The sequence below is a fragment of the Panthera pardus genome, unplaced genomic scaffold, assembly GCF_024362965.1.
Source record: "Panthera pardus isolate Hobbes unplaced genomic scaffold, ASM2436296v1 HiC_scaffold_18, whole genome shotgun sequence".
Classification (NCBI taxonomy): domain Eukaryota; kingdom Metazoa; phylum Chordata; class Mammalia; order Carnivora; family Felidae; genus Panthera; species Panthera pardus.
In genome coordinates, this window is record NW_026526743.1 from 27,524,148 (window position 1) to 27,548,202 (window position 24,055).

Genomic DNA, 24,055 nt, shown 5'->3' on the forward strand with positions numbered 1-24,055 from the left:
CTCTCTCAAGTTCAAGAAACCTATTGGGAAGCAGGACAGAGTTAGTAGGCATTTGGCACAGTTGGAGCCCAGGCTCCTTCTATATTGTTGCTCAACCCATGTATGTCTTCCATTTCCAGGTTACCTCATGGTTCAAAATGGCTTCTGGAACTCCAGCTGTTACATCTACATTCCAGCCATCAGGAAGAGAAAGGGATGAGCTCATTTCATTTAGAATGTACATATACCACCTTCATTTACATCCCATCATCAAAACGGTATAGCTTTCAATAGTAATATGGCTATGCCTAACTTCTAGGAAGGATAGGATGTATAATCTGACCCTCTCCAAAGTAACATTTGCTCAGATAAAAATCACAGTTAATTTATTAAGGAAAAGGAGGAGAGCTAGCAGTCTCTCCTACACAATATGCCATTTTATTCATAATAATAATAGTTATTCAATTTGACTTTCAACAAATAAAAGGTGGCCACAGAAGGAAATCAGACACCAAGGCTAGAAGGCAGGACACCCAAATTAGAGTCTCAATTCTATCCTGAACCATGTGGCCTTGGACAAGACTGACATCCTCTGGGCTTGTTTCAAACCATCTGAAGTTGAAACCCAATACAACTAGAGACCCCTGAGGGTACTTCTGGTTTCCCAATTGAGGCTTCTCATTGCCTGGGTCCCTTCCTTCTTCAGGTGTCATCTGACTTCACTTCCTCAGCACAGCCTTCCTTCCTGCACCCCTGCTTCTGACGTGGTCCCCACTCATCTTACACAGTTCCAGTCCTTGTCCATCACAGCACTTGTGACTGTGTGTGGCTAGGTATTTACTGACAGGCTTGCTTGCTAGGTGGCTGTCACGTGACTGTGAGCTCTGTGAGGGCAGGGGCCACATCGCCTGTCCATCTCTGTACCCCCAGAAATCCCCAGTAAATACGTGCTGGCTGGATGGCTGATGGCTTAAAGTTTGGTTCTACCTACTAAATGCTTGTAGGTGCAGAACCCACCCCCAAGAATGCACGTTTTAGAAGGGAATTAAAAAAAACAGGTGAAAAACTAAATATTAAACATGCTGTGAGTTTAGAAGAGCATCGTCTGTGGCTGGGGGAACTTCAGAAGTTTTTTTCCTACAGCAGCTTCTCCACTGAGACCAAAACCCTTATCCACCTGCTTCCAGAAGCTCTAGGCAGGTACCCAATGACAGGAATCTGTGGCCCAGGTGTCCTAGTCCATTTCTTAGCCTGGGCAGAATTCCTGCACCTACAGAGCCCCTAGAAACCGGTAATTTGTACATGCAAATGCAGCAACAATGGACCTTAGGTTTCCAGTCACCTTGCCCACTCAAGCATCCAAACTGCCAGTGACTGATTCCATCACACCCTCCAGGCTGAAAGGGGGCCCCTCCTGTGTGAGAGGCCTGGCTTCATCATTTTCCTAACAACCACCATTCCACTTCCGGGTCTTCAGCCCTTCAACAGGCATCATGGCATTTAAGCCTCCCAGTGACCCCGCAAGGTCCGCCAGAACTGAGAGGTAAACTGGCTTGTCCCAGCTTCAAATCCTTTGACTGGAGAGAGGTGGGGGCTGGTCTCCAAAGCACAAGCTTATAGCCCTGCACAACCCCCACCCCAGTAGTGTCTGATGGTGATGAATACCAATCCCAGTAAAGGCCCCTGTGTCCCCCTTTGAGCCCCCTCCCCTCAAGAAGTCACGAGGGGCTCTCAGCAGAAGGGCGGGGGCAGAGCCAGCCAGAGAACAATGGGCCCAGGCGAGGGGGGAGTCGGTGGGGTTCCCTGGCTGCCTTGTCATCGCCATAAACCTCATTACCTCCCGGTCCCCTAGGCCGCCTCTCTCCTTACCCAAGGCATCCGCCGGCTTCGCTGCTGATTCCCACATGGCGTGAAAAGCTCTTAAACCCCCCGCTGTATTTTTAATGGGGGCAGTGACTAATTTAGCCCTACGCCACCAACCGTCAAATCAAATCTTCTGTTGGTACTTACTGAGGACTCACCTGGGCTCCATGGGGTTCAGGATAAATCTGGAGCTGGAGAGGGCCCAGAGACGGTGATCTGGCAAGCCCTGGGACATGCTGGTCCTGCCCACAGCCTTTGGTGCTGTCTCCAAGGCAGGCCTGGCTGTGGATGCAGGGCAGACTGTGGCTGGCCACACTTTGGGGAACACTGATACCTACCCTGAGGTCTCCCCACTAAAATGGCCAAGTCTGTAGGGTACTGACAATTGAAGTTTGCTGCCTTGGACTTCCAGGAGGCAAGAACCCCGAATTCTAGGGGCGACTGCTCCATTTTGCCCAGCATTGGCGGGAGTCTGTGTGTCCGTGCAGGTGTGATGTGCATTTTGTAAAACTAAACGTCCCACCCGCTTACATGGGGATGCTTTTTAAACGGGAACTCTTACAGGTCACCAGAAGCCCCTCGATATGGGAGTCAGAAGATGCTGGGTATAATTGCTACAAATTCCACGCCCGGACTTAGTATTACATTGTAATTAGGTGCAATCTGTCTGCCTGTTTCATTTCCGCTCTGCAGAGGGTAATAACCAATTTTCTTGCCCCTTGTGAAAAGTTAACAAGGAAGGGCTTCCCCGCGCAGGTTCTGAAGCCCTGGCCTCTGATTGGCAAGTCAGCCAGGAACCAGCATGACGGAGGTGTGGGAGCCTGAGGTTGCCGGGTGGGCCCTGGGGTGCCAGCAGGGCCAGGGGGAGGTGAGGAAAGCAAAGCAACCAGGGTGCAGAGTGTCAGGAAACACCCCTTCTTGGGGTTTGCAAGTGCAGGGGTGGGGGGGCCCTGAGATTTTGTGCTGTAGGCACCTCGCTTGCCCCACTAGAGTCCTGGCCCCGGCCACGGGTCTCAGCACTTCCACGTCTCACTGATGTCTGTGATTGGGAACCTGCTGCTCCCACCCGGCTCCACTCTGCAGCCCCCAGCCCTGTTATCTCATGGGGTTGGGGAGTCACCCCTAGCTCCTGTCACATCCTCATGCCGTGGCCACAACTAGAATCCAAGTCCTGCCTGAAGTCCTGGGGAGGTAAGGGTTAACCGTTTGACCACCTGCATGCAGCATGTGGGAGAGCCATCCCCAGGGGGAGAAACAAGGGCCCATCATGGATAAGCCCACTTACGCCTGAGCTTCTCCCATCCACAAATGAAAAGATCAGAGTATTTCATCTTTAAGGATCCCTTCTGTTCTGACTTCTATGACCACTGCCACCTGATCCAGACTGCATGTGTCAGGTTACTATGTGTCCTCCTTCCTGAGGGAAGCTGGGTCTATTGTGCGCAGGTCCCCACAGGCACATGTGATCCCAAGGGGACTCTTGTAGGGACACACCCTATGGGTGACGACAGCCCCCCCCTCCCCCCCAGAGCCCCAAGCTGGGGAGGAGAGAACCAGGCAGCAGATGCTAATCGCATGGATTCCCTTTATTGAACTGTACTAGTTACTGCAGTCAGATTAAGTCACATTTAAAAGCAGACCATCCAGTTGCACTGAAACCGATTATATTCATTACATAGTTTTAATCACTGTCCGGTGAACTGGCAAATCCAATCAAAGCATTAGTCTTTAATTAAAAAATTAAAAGGAAATATTCAGACAATAGCCAAGCAATCACATCACGATGCACAATTACCTAGAATTGCAATTAAAAAGTAGTTAACCGAAGGGGGGGGGGGGGGGGGGGGGGAGGAAAGAAAAACAAGAAAGAAAAAAAAGAAGCAAAGGAAAAAAAAATCACACTAATCCTTTTTTAAAAACTATCAATATAATACATGAAGGAACAAAGGACAATAGCCTCAAAAAGCGGGTTTCTCTAACTCTAGAAATGTAGTCTTCGGCGGAAACTCTAAAAGCACACTAGCTGTAGCAGGACAATAAAAAATACTGAGCATGGAATACTTTTAATCTCTGCCATTAATATTCATTTCCAGCTGCTTATAATAGCAGCGCCTCATGGCCAAATCATTAGAGTTTTACATCTGGGTTGCAAATGACACTTTGATTGGATGTAATGTTCAAATGGCCCTCCCCACGGCGTCTCCGGCAAGCCTTCTGCGGAGAGGCGTCCTGTCGAGCGGTCCCTCACTGTGCGTGCTGGCTCATCGTGTGGTTCTGCAAAGGCGAAGAAAGGAGACACGCATGAGGGCAGAAGAATGGAGAGCAGGCCCGTCCCCTCCCACTCAGTGCATTTACGCCGGGAGCCACAGAAAAGCGTCTCGATTATTACAAAACAAAATGCAACAAGGAAAAAGTGCTCGGGGGACACAGCTGCCAAGACGCCACGTTGCTCTGGGGCTCGGGGATGAGTTCCTGTTGCTGCCAACCTGGGCTCTCTATAAATTGTTTTTTTAAAGACCGTTCAGGCCTTAACCACGGGGGCTGGCTATAGGGAGGGCGAGGGGACATGCCAGGAGGAGACTGGCAGGAATTAAAACCTTCCTTGCTCACCTCTCTCCGTCTCCCTTTTGCTCTGATGAGGAGGAGCACACTCTTATCTGATTGCCTGCAGGCTTTCCCCAGAACCCCCTGTCGGTCCTCCCGGGGAGCTGCTCCGAGCCTCGCGGAGGGAGACAGCAGATGTGCCGTGCGGCTCTCCGGCCAAGAAACACCCGAGTGGCACAGACGTGCTGAGGCAGTGGGCGGCAGTGGTGCCTGCGGCCGAGGACGGGTCACCCAGCGGGAGGGCGCCGGAGGAGGCAGCCTGCCAGTCGTGTCACGTGACAGCGCTGCGGCCAGAAGAGTGTGCGGTTTGCCCGGATTGCCCGAAACCGCCTGGGCGTCCAGGGTCCAGGTGGGACCCTCTGGCCAAACGCTTCCCTCTCACCATAGCCCGTGGCATTTCTTCCCTGATGCCAGACGGAGCAGGCCAGCGGCGCTGATCTGTTTTCAGAGGAGCCATTGGCCTGGGGCCGGGGGTGGCATTTGGCTTCCAAGTGTGATTTTCTTTTCAATGGTCCCTGTTCTAAATCCAGACCCATCTTATCAAAGCCTCAAGTAGTGTCCAACCTCATGCCACCTGGAGAAAGGAAGCAATATCCACCAGAGGCAGAGGAGCCCCTGCTTGGGGGCAGCACTGGACCTCCAGTCATGAGGAGCAAGGTCTCAGGGGTGCCCCTGCCTCCCCAACAGCTGGGCGCCCCAGCCCGCTCAGGGACTCCTCTGGGGCTGGGAGCCGCCGGCCTGCAGCTCTGCAGATGACCACCAGAGGTCAGACGCAGCGCTGCGTCTCTCTCCCGGGCTCCGGGTCTGAGCTGTGAGGGCCACCAGAGAATGTCGGACGCCCACAGCTTTGCGGGGGGGCCTGGAGCCACCTCTGTTCCCTGGCCCAGGGCCCCCGTGGCAGCCCCCTTCCCACAGTCGGCACTGCTGCCGCCTTGGTGGTGATGTCACCAACCCCTGCGGCAAGCTCACCGCCAGGGAGGGGCAGTGCCCTGTCCGCTCGAAGCAGATGCCTGCTGATGCCCGCAGCACAGAGCGCCAACCACTGCTGTCCTCTTTCCTTGGGCTCCTGGGTACAGGCCACATGGCTGGTGCTTGGCAAGCACACGTGCTCTGTGCTGTTAGAGGTACATTTCTTTCAATCCCCACAATAGCCTTACAAGGTAGGACGTGGTTAAGATGAGGATATGAGGCTCAGAGAGGCTCAGTTACCAGTTCAAGGTCATCCAGCTAGGAATCAGGCAGGGTTGATCCAGGCAACTGGAATCCAAGAAAGCAAGGGCCTTGGGTGGGAAGGCAGGCTTCCCAGCACCCCACAACTCACGGGCATCCCAGTCCACAGATCATCCACACTCCACACCAGGCATGAGGACAGACTCTGCCAGCGAGGCCTGGCACCTCGGTGGGGGTGCCACGGACCCAGAGGCACAAGGCAGGTTGTCTGAGGCCACAGATGGGATGCGGCGGTTTCCATGGGAACGCCCACCCTCCAGCCCAGGCACCTCTCCCTGCACTTGTGCACGGACAGGCAGCCAGTCCTGCAGGGAGCCAAACCCACCCTACAGCAAAACATCCTCCTGGCTTCCAAGCCTTTGCTGATTCACTTCTCACTTCCTCTCTCTTTCCTCCCAACCAGACCATGCTTGAGGTCCTCCGGGCACCTAGTCACTTGCCATCCCTCCCTGCAGCGCCCCCAGGCCTTCTGACCCACCTCCCACACATCTATGTGCTTCCCAAGCGCAAGACTAGCCTCCTCTGCTGAACTGCATCACCTCCTCTCCTAGCCCCACAGTGCTTGGCCCAGGGCTGGGCATGCAGTGCCCAGTGGTGACATGACAGGCACAGCTGCCCAGGAACGATCGGGGGTCTCACTCTGCCACCCTGCCAACAGCCAGTCAATTAACAGTGCCACGTGGCCAGGGTACCAGGGTGTGGTCAGTCCTTTATTTGTGGGGGGATGGGGAGGAGAGAGGGGAGGAGGGAGGTTAGGAGGATAAACATATACAGTTCTTTTTCTGTCCTCAAATTATGGTTCCTGGCACGAAGTAGACACTAAGTAAATATTTTTTAATGAATCAATGGAAGGATAAATAAACGGCTAAGTGTACGGGTAGGATGTTGAAACATGGAAAGGGGAGAGGGCGCTCTGAGTGGAAGACACAGCACAACACAACACAAAAGTGTGGAAGCTGGAATAAGCCTGGCAAATGCAGGCACCAGAGGGATGATCCCAGCAGAGAGGTACATGGAGGACCGGGAGGGATTTAGGCCCTGAATGTCCCTGAATGTAGACTCTGTTCCATAAGCAACAGAAAACCAGACATGATATTTGATCTCTACAAAATCCTCAAGGACCACCCACCACTACCATGGGGGAAAGGGGGGTGTCCAGGGATCTCTGGATAATGAAACAGCCTCTTGTCAGGAGGCAAGCACAGGGCCAAGAACAGGGCCAGTATAACACACGTGGTCCACACTGGCTCATCCACAGGCTGCTGGCACAGAAATCCAGGAGGCAGGAGCCTATGCTTAGGACCACTGGTCAGGAAAATAAGAGAATAAATGCCACCTGTCAGACGAAAACCACAGTGGGCCTTTTCTCTTAAGGAGCAGGAGCAGGCAGTTCTTGAGTGAGACTCAAGAAAGAACTTCCTCAGAGAGAGTTCTGAGACCGAAGGGTAAAACTTCCTTGAAGTTCTACAAGAACAAAAGCCCAGGATGTCATAGCAGATGGAAATGTCGAAACTTGATGCCCCAAGGGGACCGGGCACCAGAATTCATGCGGCACTGCGTTATTAAGTACCTGCTGGATACTCTGCTCTGGGTCAGGCACAGAGCAGGGTAGGGGAAAACTCCAGCTGGGCCCACCCCTCTCAAGGGGCCTGCTGGGGGGGTGGGGATGCTCAAGAACACAGACACCCAAACGTTTGTGCGGGATGAATGGTGCAGATGGTGGCTCAGCGAGGGAGAACGGTCCATGCCACCCAACAAGGGTGTGTGTGCTGGGGGTGCTGAGGAGGCCAGGTGTTTGGCTGGGGAGGGCATGGGCTCCTCCACAGCCTGAGGGCACAGTCTCTGGAAGGGCAGAGGGGGTGGCGGGGACCCGTCACCAGGACTCACCAATCACCCAACACACCTGTGCGCTGAGCGGCTCCTGGCAGAGCCACTGCCGATCGGCACAGGTGAATACCGAAAAGCCTCGGCTCCTTCCCCGAGGCTAGCTGCTGTGGTTCGAGGGGCGGGGGCTTCATCAAGCCGTCTTAAAGAGCCCCTTCCACCCGGCATGGCTCTCACAAGGGCATTTGGCTTAATGTCTATTTCTCTATTTATGCCTGTACTATATTTAGCCCCTTCAGAGAAGGAAGAAAATCGTTTTTTAAAGATACTACCAACCCTGCAGATAAACACTTCCCAGCACCATAAAGGCCGGGGGTGGGGTGGGGGTGGGAGCCAGGAAGGACTGGAAGGCACCCAGAGGGGAGGCCTGGCATCCACAAGGGCCTTTCTGCCTGCCAGGGAGACGCAGGTGTGGGCAGAGAAGCAGGTGAAAAAAATAAAATGGGGGTGGGGGGAAGGGAGGGAGGGGATAGGGGCACTGGTTTGCAGCTGAGATGCATTCACTCTGCAGAGTGCACGCAGCTCTCAAGGAGAGAGGTTTCTGCTAGGACCTGTTTTGGGTGCCTATGCCTGGCGCACTGGGTCACCTGCCCCGGGCACATAAGTTCCTGATGGGTGAGGGTGTGGCAGGCCGGTGGGTGCTATAGGTGTCGTGTCTGGGGTCCCGCTGAGACCTCTATCCGCGCAAGTTGTCAGCAGAGCGCTTGGGGCCAAGGAACCTTTTGTTACACCCTTGCCTTCATTTGTATGGCCATTCATTCATTCAACAAGCCTTCATTGAATCTGCTGGGTGATAGCCACCTTGCTTGTTGCTGGGATTCAGCAGCCAAATGATCCCAACCTAGAGCCCAAGCCAGGGTGTGTGCCGAGCACAGAGGAGAGTGCTAGGAGCACAGAGCCTGTTGCTGGACCTTCCTCCCTAAAGCACTGACACACACCTAAGTGGTCCAGTCAGAGGTTCTGTCGTGGGCCCCTTCTGGTCTCCCCCAAACCAGGAGGCATCCCTGGCCCAACACACACTGTGCACCTCAACAATCGCACACACACACATGGACACAGTGTGCCCCTCCCTAATCTGCAACAGGGGTTTCTTCTCAAGGTCTTAGCTCTGCTTTCTGTCCCTTTCTCTGGGACCCTTATTGGTCTCCTTATGGCACCCACCCCCAACAGTGTCAAGTGGGGGAGACCAGAGGCACTGACTACCTGCTGGCCTGGAGAGTAGTGTCTGTGAAGTAACAAGGGACTTCTCCACACACCCCAAGATGCACAGGCACAGGCTGGAGAGTTCTCTGCACTGCATGTCCCTCTTGGACTGCATTATTAGCTGCAATTCCTGTGCTCCAGCTACTTTGAGGACAAAACGTAAAGTCCTAGCACGTCACCTGGCCCTTAGCAAGTGCCTTGTTCTCAGTCACCACTGCCCGGGGGATCGCAAGTAGCCTTAGTGGGCTGAGACAGGCTGAGTCCTGGGTTTGAATTCTGACTCTGCCACTTGATAGCCATGTGGCCTTGAGCAAGGTCCTTGACCTCTGGACTAGGGGGAGGGGCAGTAATAACAGAACCCTCTTCCCAAGCGGCCCTGAGGACTCCTGAAATTAACATCACGCACAGCTCCCAGGCTTGGCCAAGAGAAAGTGCTCCATAAATGGTGTCCAGGAGAGTCTTCCTGAGCAGACAAGGATCTCTGTGAGAGAAGGGCTGTTTGTTCCCTCCTTGGATCCTTGGACCCCCTTGGCACCAAGGGGTTCAGGGCTTGCAGTGTGGGCCACACGGAGTTTGGTGATCCGAACAACTATGCCTCTCCCAGCTCCTCCTCCAAGGGCTGGCAGGATCTGAGGAGTGCCCCAGAGATGTCAGAGTGTAGGAGGCTCCTGTCTCTGGAGCAGCAGAAGGAGCAGCAGAAGTCTGCTAAAGCTACTGTCTCCTCCCCATAACCCCCTGGGTATAGCCTCAGTCCCACAATTCACTGCTCTCCCTCCCGCCCCCCTCCCCCCGGGGGCAGAGTGAGGTATCTGGTGAGGAGGGGAGGCTCAGGGAGACTCTGTGGGGGAGAGAGGTATGCACTCATCCACTCATTCAGCCACTCATTTACTCATTTTTTCCACAGCTGTTCACGGACTCCCTGTGTGTCAGGCCCCCAGCCAGGCACTGGCACACGGAGTTGAAGGCTGGGCCCTCTCTCTTGAGGAGCTCACAGTTCCGTGGGGGCGGGGGAGCCAGACTCACACACCCTCACTCTTAAGGGCCACCAGAGAAGGACTGGTCCCAGGGCTTTGGCCCTCACATCCCTGTGGCAAATTAAGGGTGCAGGAACACTTATCCCCCTAACACCTAGAACGTCTTACCTGCCCTCACCTGCAGAACCCACCTGGTTTCACCTTGACCCCACATCACCTCTCTCTGGCTCTAGGTTGGGAAAGAGGCTGTGGTGGATGGCCTTTCTCCCCACTGCCCACCGCTAGGCCACTCCCTGGCAGGCTGCAGCCACGGTGGCTCTCACAGGCCTGGTCCAAAAATCTGCCTTAACCATGGGAAGATATTCCCTCTGCTTCCAGGGGAAAAGGTAGACACTTCAGGTTAACACTGAAGCCATGTTTCAGCTAAGTGAGATTCTGATGTTTGTTTATTGAACAAACATGGAGCCTGGCCCTGTGCAGTGCAGTAGGCATAAGACAGAGAGAGAATAAGGTACATCTTGGCCATTTACAAGCCCACGGCCAAAGGAGGGGACGAGATTTTGCAAAAAGGGACTACGGAAAGAGGACTTCTGAGAGGCAGGTGCTTAAGGAAGAAGCCAGCCTTCCAGCTGCCCATTTGAGGATGGCCTGGTTAGGGTTTGCACTGTGTGTGTGTGTACGTGTGTGGGTGCATGAGCACAGTTTTCCAAGGAGAATGATCCCCCCGGAGAATGGCACAGAGGTGCCAATAAAACTCATAATGATCACAGCTAACATTTATCATGTGCTCACTGTGTGCCAGGCACTACTCTCAACCCTTGATTATACTAACTCATTTAAACCTCGCAACCCTGGGAGTTAAATACAATTGTTATCCCTATTTTACAGATGAGAAAACTGAGGCACGAACACAGAGAGCATGGAGATCCTGCAGCTGGTGACAGCCGAGCCAGATCCGCACCCATGCAGTCTGTGTGCAGAGCACACTCTTACCCATGGCGCCGTTCTGCTTGTGAAATGTGGAAAGCACAGCATATGCTGAGGGAACAATGAATAATTCAGCTTGGCAGAAGCACAGGGTATGTGCCACGGAGACAAGCCTGGAAAGGAAGGTGGGAGCCTTATTGATGAGGCTCCGTGATGCGAGACGAGGCAGTTCGCCCTTAAATCTGGGCCATGGGGAGCCATCGAAGGTATTTGAGCTGTGGAGTTACATGAAAGGGACGGAACAGGGAAAAGCTCACACCTCCAGCCAAAAAGGGGTACCAGCAGGGCCTTCATGCCCCCCACCTCCCTCTGCTCCCTTCCTGGGTTCCACCTCCCCCCTACCCCCAACATTCAAGTTATACTTCTCCCTTTGGTGAGGGTACAGACACAGACAGCCCTGCTTCCCTCTCTGCTGTGTATCACCTGGGCAGCCCCTCTCTGCTAGTGAGCACTTATTTTTAGAAGCGTTTGACAATCGTCCAAAGGTCTAAGACGAACAGATGGCCTGTCTTAAAGGCTCGTATGTTCGCTAGTTTGCACTTCTGACAAACGGTAAGCGCACTCGAGAGCACGCCATAAACAGCACTGAATGAATACTCAGAACACAATTTAGCTAATGCACGTCATTAAAATTAGGAGTGAGTGATGGCCAAGGTTCCCTCTAAATGCCTGCCCGGTGATGCAGCCGCTTCCCCGGGGGGCCCAGGCTGTGACGTGCATGCACCCCGCGTCCCCCCCGTGGCCCCCACCCAGCGAGCCACCATTTACACAGACAGCAGATCAAGGTTTGCCGTATGAAGTGATACCCCTCCTTGGCATCAGGGTCCGGGGTGAGGCTAGGGACCCACCGGCCTGGGACAAAGCCCTGGAACATCCTCTGAGGCAAAAGCAAGCCCCCCCGCCCCATGCTCGGGGATGTGTGCAAGGCTTTCCCAGTCCCGTCTCCCAGACAGCGAGACAGGCTGTCGTCTGCCACTCTAGAGCAGCAGGAAGTGAGCGTCGCACCCGCTTAGCCGGGGAAGTCTGTCTCTCGGGTGAGAGCCTCAATCCATCCGGAACTCCTGGCCTGCAGGGAGATTCCAGCTTCCAGGGAGCAGCACGGTTGGCTTTGGCAGGGGGATTTGCCACTTTCTTTCAGAGCCAAGAGCAGGAGCAGATTCAGGGCCCTAAATGTCACCTGAAAGCTTTTGTTGGAGGTGTGACCGTTGGGTTTCCGGAGCCCAGGCAGGGGAGGCAAGGGGCCCTCTCTAATGCCCCTCTCGCCAGTGCCCTGCAGCACCCAGAACACAAAAGAGCCCAGCGGGTGGCCTGGCCAACCGCAGGTTCCATGAGGTGGGAAAACATCTTTCTTTGAGTGAAAATGGAGAGAAAAGATTGTTGTAGGGGAAAAAAAAAAAAAAAGCCCAACGAACTCCCAAAGGGGCAGGTTCTGTACTGCTGTGCTTTGGAAATAAAACCCACCAGAGAATAGATTATAAGGAGGGAAACTGCAGCCTTCTATTAGGAGTCTGGGCCGTAAACAGGCTCCCATTTGGAGGCACCCAACAAAACAGGGAAACTAATAATACCCGTCTGGAGGGACAGTAGAGTCAGGGGAAGCACACTTCAGAATGCAGTGCTTTCTGCGTGCAGAGTGTCACAGGCCAGCAACCAGGTGACTTCAGGTAGTGGCTGCATGAAAGGCAGCGGGAGTTCTGTGGCTGGCTGCTTAGAGATTTGCCCCACCTTAGCAACAGAGGTCACCCTGACCCCGAGTCCTGCAATAATTGGGCTGAGGCCAATGTTGCTATTTCTCCAAAGGGAGGAGGGGTCCCCTGTGGTTGGGCCCCTTTGGGTTGGGGTTCCTAGCAGACTCGGGACTAAGGAGTGAGAATCAAGGGTTCTGGCAGTGGTGCACCAAGTGACCATAAATCCATCTATGGACCTTGGCTCCCTCCTGGTGAGGACACTGAACTGGCTGGTGTCACCTGTAAGTCCATTCCAACGGCATCAGCCAAGAACCTGCTTGGAACCAGGCCCCTGGGCTATAGGTCATCTCGAATAGGAATTAAAACACACCCTCAGGGGCGCCTGGGTGGCTCAGTCAGTTAAGTGTCTGACTCTTGATCTCGGCTCAGGTCATGATCTCACGGTCCGAGAGACGGAGCCCTGCATCAGTCTGTGCTGACAGCGTGGAGCCTGTTTGCGATTCTCTCTCTCCCCCTCTCTCTGCCCCTTCCCTACTCGTGCTCTCAAAATAAAAAAATAAATAAATAAATAAAACATGCCCTCAAAGAGCCTGAGTCTTTGAGACTCAAAGAACCAGACCCCTAAAAGATATGATTGCAGCCTGATGGACTCAGGGCAGGGCAGGGCAGGAATCCAAGCACGTACCTCAGAGCCTGGGGAGAGATCAACCAGACCCCCTGAAACTCCGGTAGAATGGCACTGGGTGGATAGGTTCCCAAGGCCAGAGAGGGGTTTTTCTCCCCACCTCAAAGTGCATCTGTGGTTCAAAGAGCACACACAGAATACTTTGGGGAGACTGAGGCATCCTATCAGTGTGGGCACCAAATTCACAGTAAATGTAGACGTACTGGAAAAGAACAGCTGAGATCCAGTAGACCCAACTGTGGTGAGCAGGGCTCCTCTGACTGGGAGCAGCAGGGCCTGGACAGGGGCCTCCAGCTCCGGGACCCAGTGCTGTTGAGTCCACCCTGCAAGAGAGTGCAGCCCAGGCCAAGTGCGAGGCAGTCAGGTGTGGTGGGGACTGTGTCATCCCAAGAACCCAAGCCTTGTTGGAAAGGGGTAGTCCTCCTCAGATCCAGGCTAGTTTTCTTTTTTTTTTTAAAGAGTATTTATTTATTTCGAGAGACAGAGAGAGCACGAGTGAGGGAGGGGCAGAGAGAGGGGGAGAGAAAGAATCCCAAGCAGGCTCCAAGCTGTCAGCGCAGAGCCTGATGTGAGGCTCGAACTCACAAGCTGTGAGATCGTGACCTGAGCGGAAACCAAGAGTTGGATGCTTAACCTACTGGGCAACCCAGGCGCCCTCAACCTAGTTTTATAATGAAAACTGAAAAGTACATTTAAAAAATATATATATATAATGTCTCGATGTTTAAAGCACCATGCAGGCCAATCAAACAATGTTTGCCAGAGCCACACAGGAGCTCCAAAATGGCCATCTCAGACAGAAGGGCCAGCGAGCCCTCCCTCAACCACTTGGAGAGGCCAGACCACGTGTGTCCTATCCATCCTCTGAAGGGTCTAGATAATCATCCCTTCGTACCTTCTTTCTCCCAAAGAACTTAGGAACCCTTCCACCCATCACCCACTGACTGTGTCTCAGGCATTGTGGGGTGGCTGCACCTCGGGGTGCTTGTGAGTGCAACATGGTACACAGAGCTCCTCCTACTTCCCACACCCACCTCCGAACACAGACACACACACATGCACTTCACAGAACCCCTGATCACACGCACGCACACTCACGCTCACTCACAGATACCCCACAATCCCATGCACACATATACACACACACTCATGGATAACTCTCAGTTACATACGCACACTCATAGCTATCCCATGCGCACGCTCACAGATCCCCCACAATGACTTATACACACATATACATGCACTCATGGAAAATTCACAATTACACACACACACATCTATGAATATCCCATGTACAGACTCACTCATGGATGCCCCATAATCACATGCACACGCACATATACACACTCACGGATACCCTACAATTGCACACACACAGAGTCACATATATTCTATATGCATGCATATACACACACATGCACATACACTCACAGATATCCCACAATCCTCAGCACACACATGTACATACACACTCACAGGCACACACACACACACACATAGACATTACATCGACAACGTGCCACAGAGTGATTGAGAGGTTGTCACATTTGGCATTTTGTCTCCCCTCAGTGTGCAACTAACCTGTCCACACTCACACCACCACTAGGACCCTCTGGAAGCCCCCATCTGCCGATGACCCAGGTTCCCTCCAGGGCTCCCTCTTCCTGGCAATGGAAGCTGAGAAAATAAAGTGCCCATGAGAGGCGCAGCCTGCATTCTGTCCTCGAGGGGCAGGGATCGGCAAACTCTCTGATTAATCTCCCAGCGGGTTCCAAACACACCTAGAAATCCAGACCCCTGGACACTGTCCTGACAGGCCTGCCAGGGCTCCCCAGACCTCCTTTCAGCTCCCCAAGGGCCAGGCGCTTTCTCATCCTTTCGTGGCTATTCCCACCGCCCAGCCTGCTCCCCCAGTTTCTCAGGCCCCTTCTCATCTGATCTGAGTCCCCTCAGAAAGGCCTTCCCGCCCACTCAACGAGGGGCTGCCCATCCGGCGCAACGATGCATCTGCACAGCTGTCCTTTCCTCAGGCTGCAGACCTGCCTGTCTCCCTGTCATGGCAATGCCTTCACCAGGCCGAGCGCAGCAGGCAAGGCCCCATCTCTCAGTTCGCTGCCGTTCCCCCCACGTCGGCTCAGAGCCTGCACTTGCTACAAACTCGGCGAGCATTTCTGAAATGACAGCCAGCAAGCAACGGTGGCGGAGCAAAGCCTCCACTGACAGGGTCAGGGAGACAAGAGGAAGCAGAGCTGCCCTGCTCCTCCGCGTCCCTTGCCCCGCCCTGCCCAGGGCATGTTACGCTTTTTTCTTAAAAGCGGACGGATCCTTTGAAGACATTATGCTAAGTGCACCCAGGCAGTCACAGAAGCACTAATACTGTGTAATTCCACTTCTGTGAGGTTCCTGGAGTAGTCAAATCCAGAGAGACAGAAAGGAGACTGCTGGTTTCCAGGAGCTGAGCGGGGGGGGGGCGGGGGGGGGGGGAAGTGTTCAGTGGGGACCGACTTTCTGCGCTGCAGAAAAGTTTCCTGGATGGTGGAGATGGTTGCACAACAAAGCAAACGGACTTAATGCCCCTGAAGTGTTCACTCTGAAATGGTTAAGATGGTAAATTGTACGTTACGTGTATTTTGCCACAATGAGAGAAAACAACAACTGCTTTTACCACCTACAGGCTAGGTGGGCAGGTGGGAAGGAGCGAGGTCCCATTCCACACACACAGCCAAGGTGTCTAGAGCCGTTCCTGAGCTGTTGCCCTCGCACCTCTGGCTTGAGGGTGGGAAGCTGGAGTTTGCACAGGCTGTGGTAGTGAGACACAGCCTGTGGAGGCCTCGGCTGGATGGTGGGGCGGGGGGAGGACGGGGTGGTGAGTTGCGGCACCATCCAGGGGGCACGTCACCTGCCAAGCACCGGCTGGCATTGGACGCCAGACCTTCTCTGCCTCCATGCTGTACGGGGCTTCCCCTGCCGTGACTGAGTCTAGGCTATCGTCAATGGCCCGGTTTCCAGGGCCAGGCCACGGAAGAACACAGGACCTCAGGGGGCTATATAAGCGGGGGCTCTTTCCCCCGAGCAGAAGGGGATGAGGCCTGCTGCGGAAAGGCCTCCCCAGAAATCTCGTCAGAGGATTGGGGCTCTGACAGCTTTCAAACCTTGCTGGATGGAAATGACCATGCTCCCCTGGCTGGGGAGGTAGGAGGGTCAGCGTGAGGCACACTTACAGGCATTAAATATTTTGCCACGTTGGGAAAAAAAAAAGTAGGAGAGAATCGTTCCCTTTAATTTTTCCAAAATCTTTCCAGGCCTTTACAACTTAAATTTTTATTCATTAAAATTTGATGAGAGGGGCGCCTGGGTGGCTCAGTGGGTTAACCCTCCGACTTCGGCTCAGGGCTTGGGTTCACCGTTCATGAGTGCGAGCCCGGCGTCAGGCTCTGTGCTGACAGCTCAGAGCCTGGAGCCTGCTCCGGATTCTGTGTCTCCCTCTCTCTCTCAAAAATAAATAAACATTAAAAAAATTTAAATTTGATGAGAAAACCCAGCTCTAGATATAGTCACATTTCACAAGCCAAAAATCAGGACAAATAGCCAATGACTGGGATGGAATACTTGAAATCCAAGCTGTCCTGGAAAATCTAGGTCACACGGTCACTAATTATACAGAACACATATGTCCAGGTCCCTAAACTAAGCCAGTGCTTGTAGGTTTTATAAATAATATTTTAAGACTTTGATCATGTCCATTTCTACTTTCCTCCAAATTTTTGCTAAATAGGAAACTTTCCTGTGTCATTGAAATTTCTAGAAAATTAACTCCTGTGGATGGAGAGCTGTTCTGGCAGATACTCTGAGAAATATGGCCTATCACCCCACAAAATGACTTCCGGAGCCCACAGAGCCCAGCTCCCCTCACTGACAGACCCCCCAGGCTGCAGGGCCAGCAATTCTGAAGGTGGACCTAATTTGCTGTGATGAATTGTAGGCATGCCCCAGCAATCAAAACTGCAGCTGAGACCGATTATATTTAATGATTGCAATGGTTCTTGTGGAAACACGTGGGTGTATACCTTTGCCCGTTTGAAAAAGTCCAGCCTGGCACAAAGGAAAGGGCAAATGTGATCCCTGCTACCCAGAATGTCAGGGGCTGCCCACTACTCAGGAGCTGGTCCCCCTGATGGGGCTGACGAACGTGGTGGCCCAGCCTGCAATACCTTGTCTGCCCTTCTTGTCTATACTCAGCTTCCAACCAAACTGTGGGCACATCATCACTGCCCACACACCTGCCCCACCATGATCAAGTAGATCCGCGTTATACTTTCGCTCCCACTACCAGGCGGAACTAACTCACCGGTTTCCATGAGGCAAACCAAGAATCATCTGTATCCCCAATCTGTGTGTGTGTGTGTGTGTGTAAGTCCATTTGCAATTTTAGGGCAGAGGGAGAGGTGGGTAGCAGGTAAATATGGAATTCAGAGCATATCAGGAAGGTGTCATGAAAGCAGTGTAGTTCCTGGCACTTTCTTAGCACTCGATACTAATGGATGTATAGCTAGCTGGTTCGCTGGCTGGTTGAATGAATAGATGGATGGATAGATGGATGGATGGATGGACAGTTAGAAGATGGATGGCTGACTGGTGGATGGATACATGGATGGATGAATAGGTAGATGGATTGATGGTTGGTTGGTTGGTTGGCTGGATGATGGATGGAAGATGGATGGATGGATGGATAGATGAGGAATGGATGGATGGATGAAAAGATGGATGGATGGGTGGATTAGGAATGGATGGACAGATGGATGGATGGTGAATGGATGGACAAATGAATGTATGGATAAGTAGATGGGTGGCAGATGGATGACTAGTAGGAGAAAGAGGAGAGCATGAATACAGAAGTAGGTAGTTGGGTGGATGGGTTGATGGAAAGACAATGGGCTTTCAAGTCCAAATCCCACTTTAGTCACTTACTACATATATGACAAGTCACTTCACTTCTCTAAGTTCATATTTCCTTGCCTAAAAAGTGGGATGAATGATACCTACCTCATAGACTTGGTATGAGCTCCAAATTAGATAACACATGTAAAAGGTTTTACAACATGTAAAATGATATACAGATGTTCAATATTATCATAATGAATACTAACCATGAAGTTCTGCCATCACTGTCAACTCGAAAGCATGGATGACCCTACATTTTTGATGTGGCACCTTCAGCAGGAAGGATGGGGGAGACTAAGGTAGTGCCCCAGGTCAGGGATGCAGCTGTTGGACTGTGCATCTAGGTCTGGCTTAGGTGGGGACTGGTCCCTGAGCCACACGTGCCTCCCCTGCTCAAACACACAAACCACATAGGTGGAACACACTTCCCATTTCCCCCTGGGCTCCACTTCTTCCTGAGTATTATCCTTTCCCAGCCTCAGCTATCAGGTCTGCAAAATGGCGAGAGTAAAGGGCGCTTCTAGTGGTCCCAGGTTGTTGAGGCACCAGTGGATTAACATTTGCAAAGTGTGATGTGTTGCAGCAGAGGACTCAAACTTGGAGCTCAGAGGGTGAACCAGGTGGGGCAGACCAGGTGTGGTTGTGTTGAGCCAGGGAGCACATCCTTGTGTCTAAAGGGGGTAGCTGATTGCTGTCACCAGAACTATGGTCCAGGGGTTACTGGGTCTGATTTGTAGAAAAATCAAGAATTCTAGTGTAGTGGTAAAGAGGACAGAACCTGGGGCCGATAGCCTGGCTCCAGCATTGACCAGCTCTGTGGTCTGGGGAGTTTGTTAGACTCTTTGTGCCTCAGTTTCTTTATTTTAATAATAGAGGCATTATGAGAATTGAATATTTAATGCTTAAAAGTGCTAAGAACACTGTCTGACACTTAATAAGCACTACCTATATTTAGCCACTATAATTATAGGAAATCTCCATTTTGAAACATAGACCACCATTTAAAGACCCCGATGTCCCTGGCCATGGGCTGTAAGTTTTCACCCTTCACACTATAAAAATGGTCAATGTTACTACGTAATAACTTTTCCTTGTGTGTATCTCCTCCCCTTCACATGACAGGAGACTGGTGGGGTCCTTCTCCATCATTCTGGAGCACCCGATGGGAAGGAAGGAGATGGTATACTCCTGTATCTCACTGGGAAGCCCAAACCCTACCCCAAACAGTTTCAGCATCTTGTGGCCTCCTTACCTTCTACCATACCTCCGATCAATGCTATATTTTATCCAAGACCCACAGAATATAAGATGCTCCAGTATTTGATGTATCACAGCAAACAAATTTAAAAAAGACCAATTACAGCGTAACACATGGGAACTATTCCAATTTAAGAAATGTTATCATGAGAAGTTGTGTATCTAAAACATGTCAGTGAAATACGGTAATACCTAACAATATATTGAGCTCCTACTGTGTGCCCAAACTGGGCCGGCTCTTCTTCATACATACACTATCTTTACATCTCCGATTGTCCCCCATCTTACTGATGAAGAAATGGAGGTTCAGCAAGGAGAAGCAGCTTGCTACCTCATGCAATGGGTAAGAAGTGGTGCTTGGATTTGTGCCCAAATGGTCCAGTCTTCAGGCGGCTTCCTCCCCTCTTGCTGTCCCCGGCCCACCCCTCTGCCTCCTGGTGCCACCGAAAGGAGACACCAAACCAAAGCTGTCACCTGCCTCCATGCAGAACCTAGTACACAGGGGATCTCACTGCAGCCCTGGACCGGCCCCAGCCAGTCCATGTTTGATTTTGTCTAAACTCCAGAAGCAAAGCGAGTGGGGCCATGTTCATTATTGACACAGCAAAATTAATTTCTGCCATCTCCTCCCTCTCCCCTCCGCGCCCGCCCCCCTCCATCCCTGCCTCTCCTGTGAGTGCAGACGCGCGGCTGCTGCCTGGCGCTCCTGAAATGCCAACTTGCATTTCTCATCATTAATTTCTTTCTAAATGTCATTAGTAATTGTTCCTGCTCGACCAAAGAGTGCAATCCAGGCTCCCGCCAAGAGCACCCGGTTCTTGTCTCTCAGCTGGTGGGGGCCAAGCCTCCCCAGCCATGCCTGGCCCCGGTACCTTTGCAGGAGGCAGCCGGCCTGGCTCCCAACGAGTTGGGAAGACAGACTGCTGCATCAAAGGACAAAGCAGGCCTCATTTTTAACATGGGCGGACTCAACAACAGGAAAAAGCCTGCCCATGGTATTCAGTGGAGTGGTTCAGTACTCAGCCTCTGCAGCCAGGCTGTCTGGGTTCAAGCCCCATCTCTGCCATTGCCTAGCTATGCCTCAGTCTCTTTATCTGCAAAATGGGGAGAACAACAGCATTGGTTTCATATAACTGTCCTGAGAACTAAATAGGATAATCGATGCAGAGGGCTCCCCACAGTACCTGGGGGCTGTTTCTGTCACTGCTGTTCCATACCAGGGTTAGGTCAGCTCTTACTAGACGTGTGACATGACATGATATTGTGTCTCCGTCTGTCAAGGTGGGACAACATCACATCAGTTCTATGTCAACACCATCCCCTCCGTTAGGCCCCCCTTGGCTGGGCACTATGTGCCTTGTTTCATAAACACTATGCTGCACCCCCATAACGAGCCTCCAGGAGAGACAGCACTAGCCCAATGTCCATGGGAGGATGGTGAGTCCCAGGAGAGTCACATGCCCAGGGTCTCAGTTACAGCAAGAAGCAACTCTGAGATTCACACCCTCCAGACCCCAAGGCCCGTGTCTTTCCTGTAAGTCGGGCTGCCTCTTTGTCTAAGTCAGTGGGAGGTGGGGAGGCAGGGCTTTGTAAGGGGTCAACCTCTGGGAGCTCTGGACCAACCCGACACCCCATTATGAGTATTACTATTGTTTCTAAGAAACTGAAGGCATTTGGTCCGGGCTGGGACAGCTCTGGCAAGGGGCTGGGCTCCCGGCACACACAATGGCCGCTGGCTGGAGGCTCCTGGCAGCTCCCCCGTGCCCATCTGTCATGATGGCACGGTGCCCCTCTTAAGTTGGTTGGCCCCCCGCCCTAGGGCATGAATGACAGGCTCTGATGGGCAGACAGGCAGCCTGAGGCCGATTCCAAGTGCCATCTCTGCCCGGAGCTGGGCCTCGGGGGGAGCCCCCCCAGTCCCCACCTGGGCCTCCACACACTTCATTGCTCAAGCGGGCAGAGCCCCAGGTCTCACGAGGGCATCTTCGCGTATCCCGGCACAGGCTCCTCCCAGGGCCTGTTTCTCTTTTGCTCCTTGTACGATGACCACGGTAGCCACTGCTCACCCACCCTGCCCAGAGAGGGACAGTCACTTGCCCTGGACCCACACCACCTATCAGTCATGTTCTAGAACTCTTGCTCTCTTGGGAAGGAAGACTTGCCTGCCCCCAGCACCTGGCCCCTGGCACCCAGCCCCCGGAGGCCTGCGCTTGGCTCCTAAGGGGCGGATAGTCACCTTCAAGCCCACTGCCTCAGCCTTGGAGCTAAGAACACAGATATTAGTGTCAGCCTGCCTCGTTCACAGCTCTGCAACTCTAGCAGCTGTGTGACCCTGGGGAGCCTCAGTTTACCCATCTGTGACATGGAGATCATAGGATCCCACACTTGGGGGTCACTGCGAGGTCTCAAAAGACTACATGTCTGAAGGGAGGGATTCAGGCTCCCAGTAAGCATTCACAAAACGCTGTCTCATTTTTACTATGTTGGGGTGAGGGGCTCAGGCCTGTGCTCCAGGCTCGGGAGGACAAGGAGCCATCTGTGACCACTCCTCAGTCTTCTCCAGATGCAGACCCTGAACTGCCACACACAGTCCCTCAGGAGGCTCAGCCGCCCCAAGTGGTAGCAGTGGTAAGAGATGATGATGATGCGGATACACTTTACTGTGAGCAGGGAAGGCCGTGCCCCCCAGAAGAGTAAATAGATCAAGAGACCCAGTGTGTGGAGGCACAGTGAGAAAGGGGGAGATCCCGGGCCCCCACACCTCCTGTGACATCACAGGGACCCAGTTGGCACAGCAGTCGTGTTAGGTTATGTTTAGCTTACGATAAGATTGAACGACACACGACATGTTACAGTATCTTATGCCGCAAACATATAACAGACATTCTTTCTGTTTGTCCTCATCAGTTCTCTGTTCCTCTCCCCACAACAGGTGAGGGACTTAGACCTCTGTGTGTCTTCGACACCTGCACACACCTGGCACAGAGAAGGGGCTCAGTAAACACTCATGGGCTACACTGAGCACATCCATGCACGACGCACTGAACAAATGAGCGAATGAAGGGGTGAACCAAAAGCCCATGTAGTGCTGATGCTTTTACCAAACCTCAAGCTGGTTCTGGAGGCTTTTCAGGCACCACTGCCTGCACTCTCCCTAACACCCACGGGAAGGGGCTGTCATTACCCCCCATTTACTGAGGCCCAAAAAGGATTAGTGACTCGCTCAAGATCACATAGCTGCTCCCAGGCTGCCTGTCCACAGGTGTGGGCTGCATAGAATTCACACTGAATAGAACTCAAGCTGCGGAGGGCTCTGGTGTCCTGCCCTCGTGGGGAAGGCAGGATACACAAAGCGATCCTACCCTGTGGTTCCTGCAGGAAGCCTTATATTCTAAGTGCTTTTCACACATGAGGTCCCATCTTCACAGCCACCCGAGGCAGTGGGTCTTACCCCACTTTACGGATGAGGAAACTGAGGCTGGGAGGTACAAATGTCAGCAATGGAAAATAATGGAACCAACTGGGGGCTACTCCAAGGCAAGCAACAGGTTCTCACTCTCCAGAACTACTGTCACCAGGCACCTCCCTCTCACTCCCCCAGGCCGAGCCCAGCTCAGCCCTGCTCTCCCAGCAGCAGTGAGTGGCAGGGACTGGGCTGTCTTTAAAGTGGGACAGAGGTAGATGCTGCTACTCACAGAAAATTCAGCCAAAGAGTCAAATGCTAAGTATGTGCCTAGAGCACTTTTAATTTTTAATTATTATTAGTTATAATTATCTGGCTGGATCTGACGGCACGAGGACGCAGGCAAGGAAACTGGCTCGTCGGTTACCCATCTTATATCTTATAAGGACCAGGAATTTAAGAACTCAGCTCCTAGACTCTGCAACCCTAGATTGCAACCCTCCTGCTTTTTCTCCCTTCCTTGCTTGTGTTCTCTTTATTTTCCTACTTCCCAGGGGCTCAAAAAATATGGTAAAACATGTGGGGATGGATGGATGGATGGATGGATGGATGGATGGATGGATGGTTGGATGGATGGCAAGCAGAGGAGTTTTCACGTGCCCAAAACTCACATTTGGGTGGGGATTCAGGTGTAGACCTAGTTATTATAATCTGCATTGGCAAAGGGATCAAGGGGTTGAACCCAGGGCCAGAGAAGACAAAGGAGGGGGAATCAGGGAGGGCTTCTCAGAGAAGAGACCACTTAAGTTGGACCCTGAAGCCCAAGAAGAGGAGAAGGGAGTCGAGGTTCTTCTTGAACAGAAGGATCAGCAGGTACAGCACAGACAGGAAGCATCCAACTCACTGAACAGGCTGGATAGGAACAGTCCAGAGAATGAAGCAAGAAGGTGTTCCCCCACCTCCAGCCCCACTGTCCTTTTCTCTGCTCCTTGGACGCCCCAAATCTGTCCATGCTTCTGAGTCCTTACACTGGCTGTTTACACCACCTTTCCTGGAAGGTCCCCAGCCCTTCCCCCCACTGGCTCCTTCTCAACCTTCAGGACTCGGGTGAAATGCCAGCCTTCCTTGGCCACCCAGTCCAATTTCTCATCCTCAGCATTTTCTCACCCTTGCCCGGACACACACACGTGTGAGCACACGTGTGCATGTGTGCACGTGCGCGCGCACACACACACACACACACACACACACACACATTTTCCACCACCATACAGTGTTTTACCGTTCTCAAAATTCTACAGTCTAAAATGACCTAGTTCATGTGTTTATTGACTTATCATTGTTGTCTCCCATAGAC

General features: G+C 52.6%; 1 protein-coding gene across 2 annotated transcripts in view; it reads right to left on the minus strand.

Moving 5' to 3' along the window:
• Positions 1–3,407: 3,407 nt before the first annotated feature.
• ZNF423 (zinc finger protein 423) overlaps positions 3,408–24,055 on the minus strand; it is a 333,279-nt gene continuing 312,631 nt past the window's right edge. For both annotated transcript variants that reach the window (XM_053906076.1, XM_019456005.2), the window contains one exon: positions 3,408–4,116. In XM_053906076.1, coding sequence (XP_053762051.1) covers positions 4,087–4,116 — 30 coding nt within the window. In that variant the 3' untranslated portion in view covers positions 3,408–4,086. The remainder of the gene's footprint in view (positions 4,117–24,055) is intronic.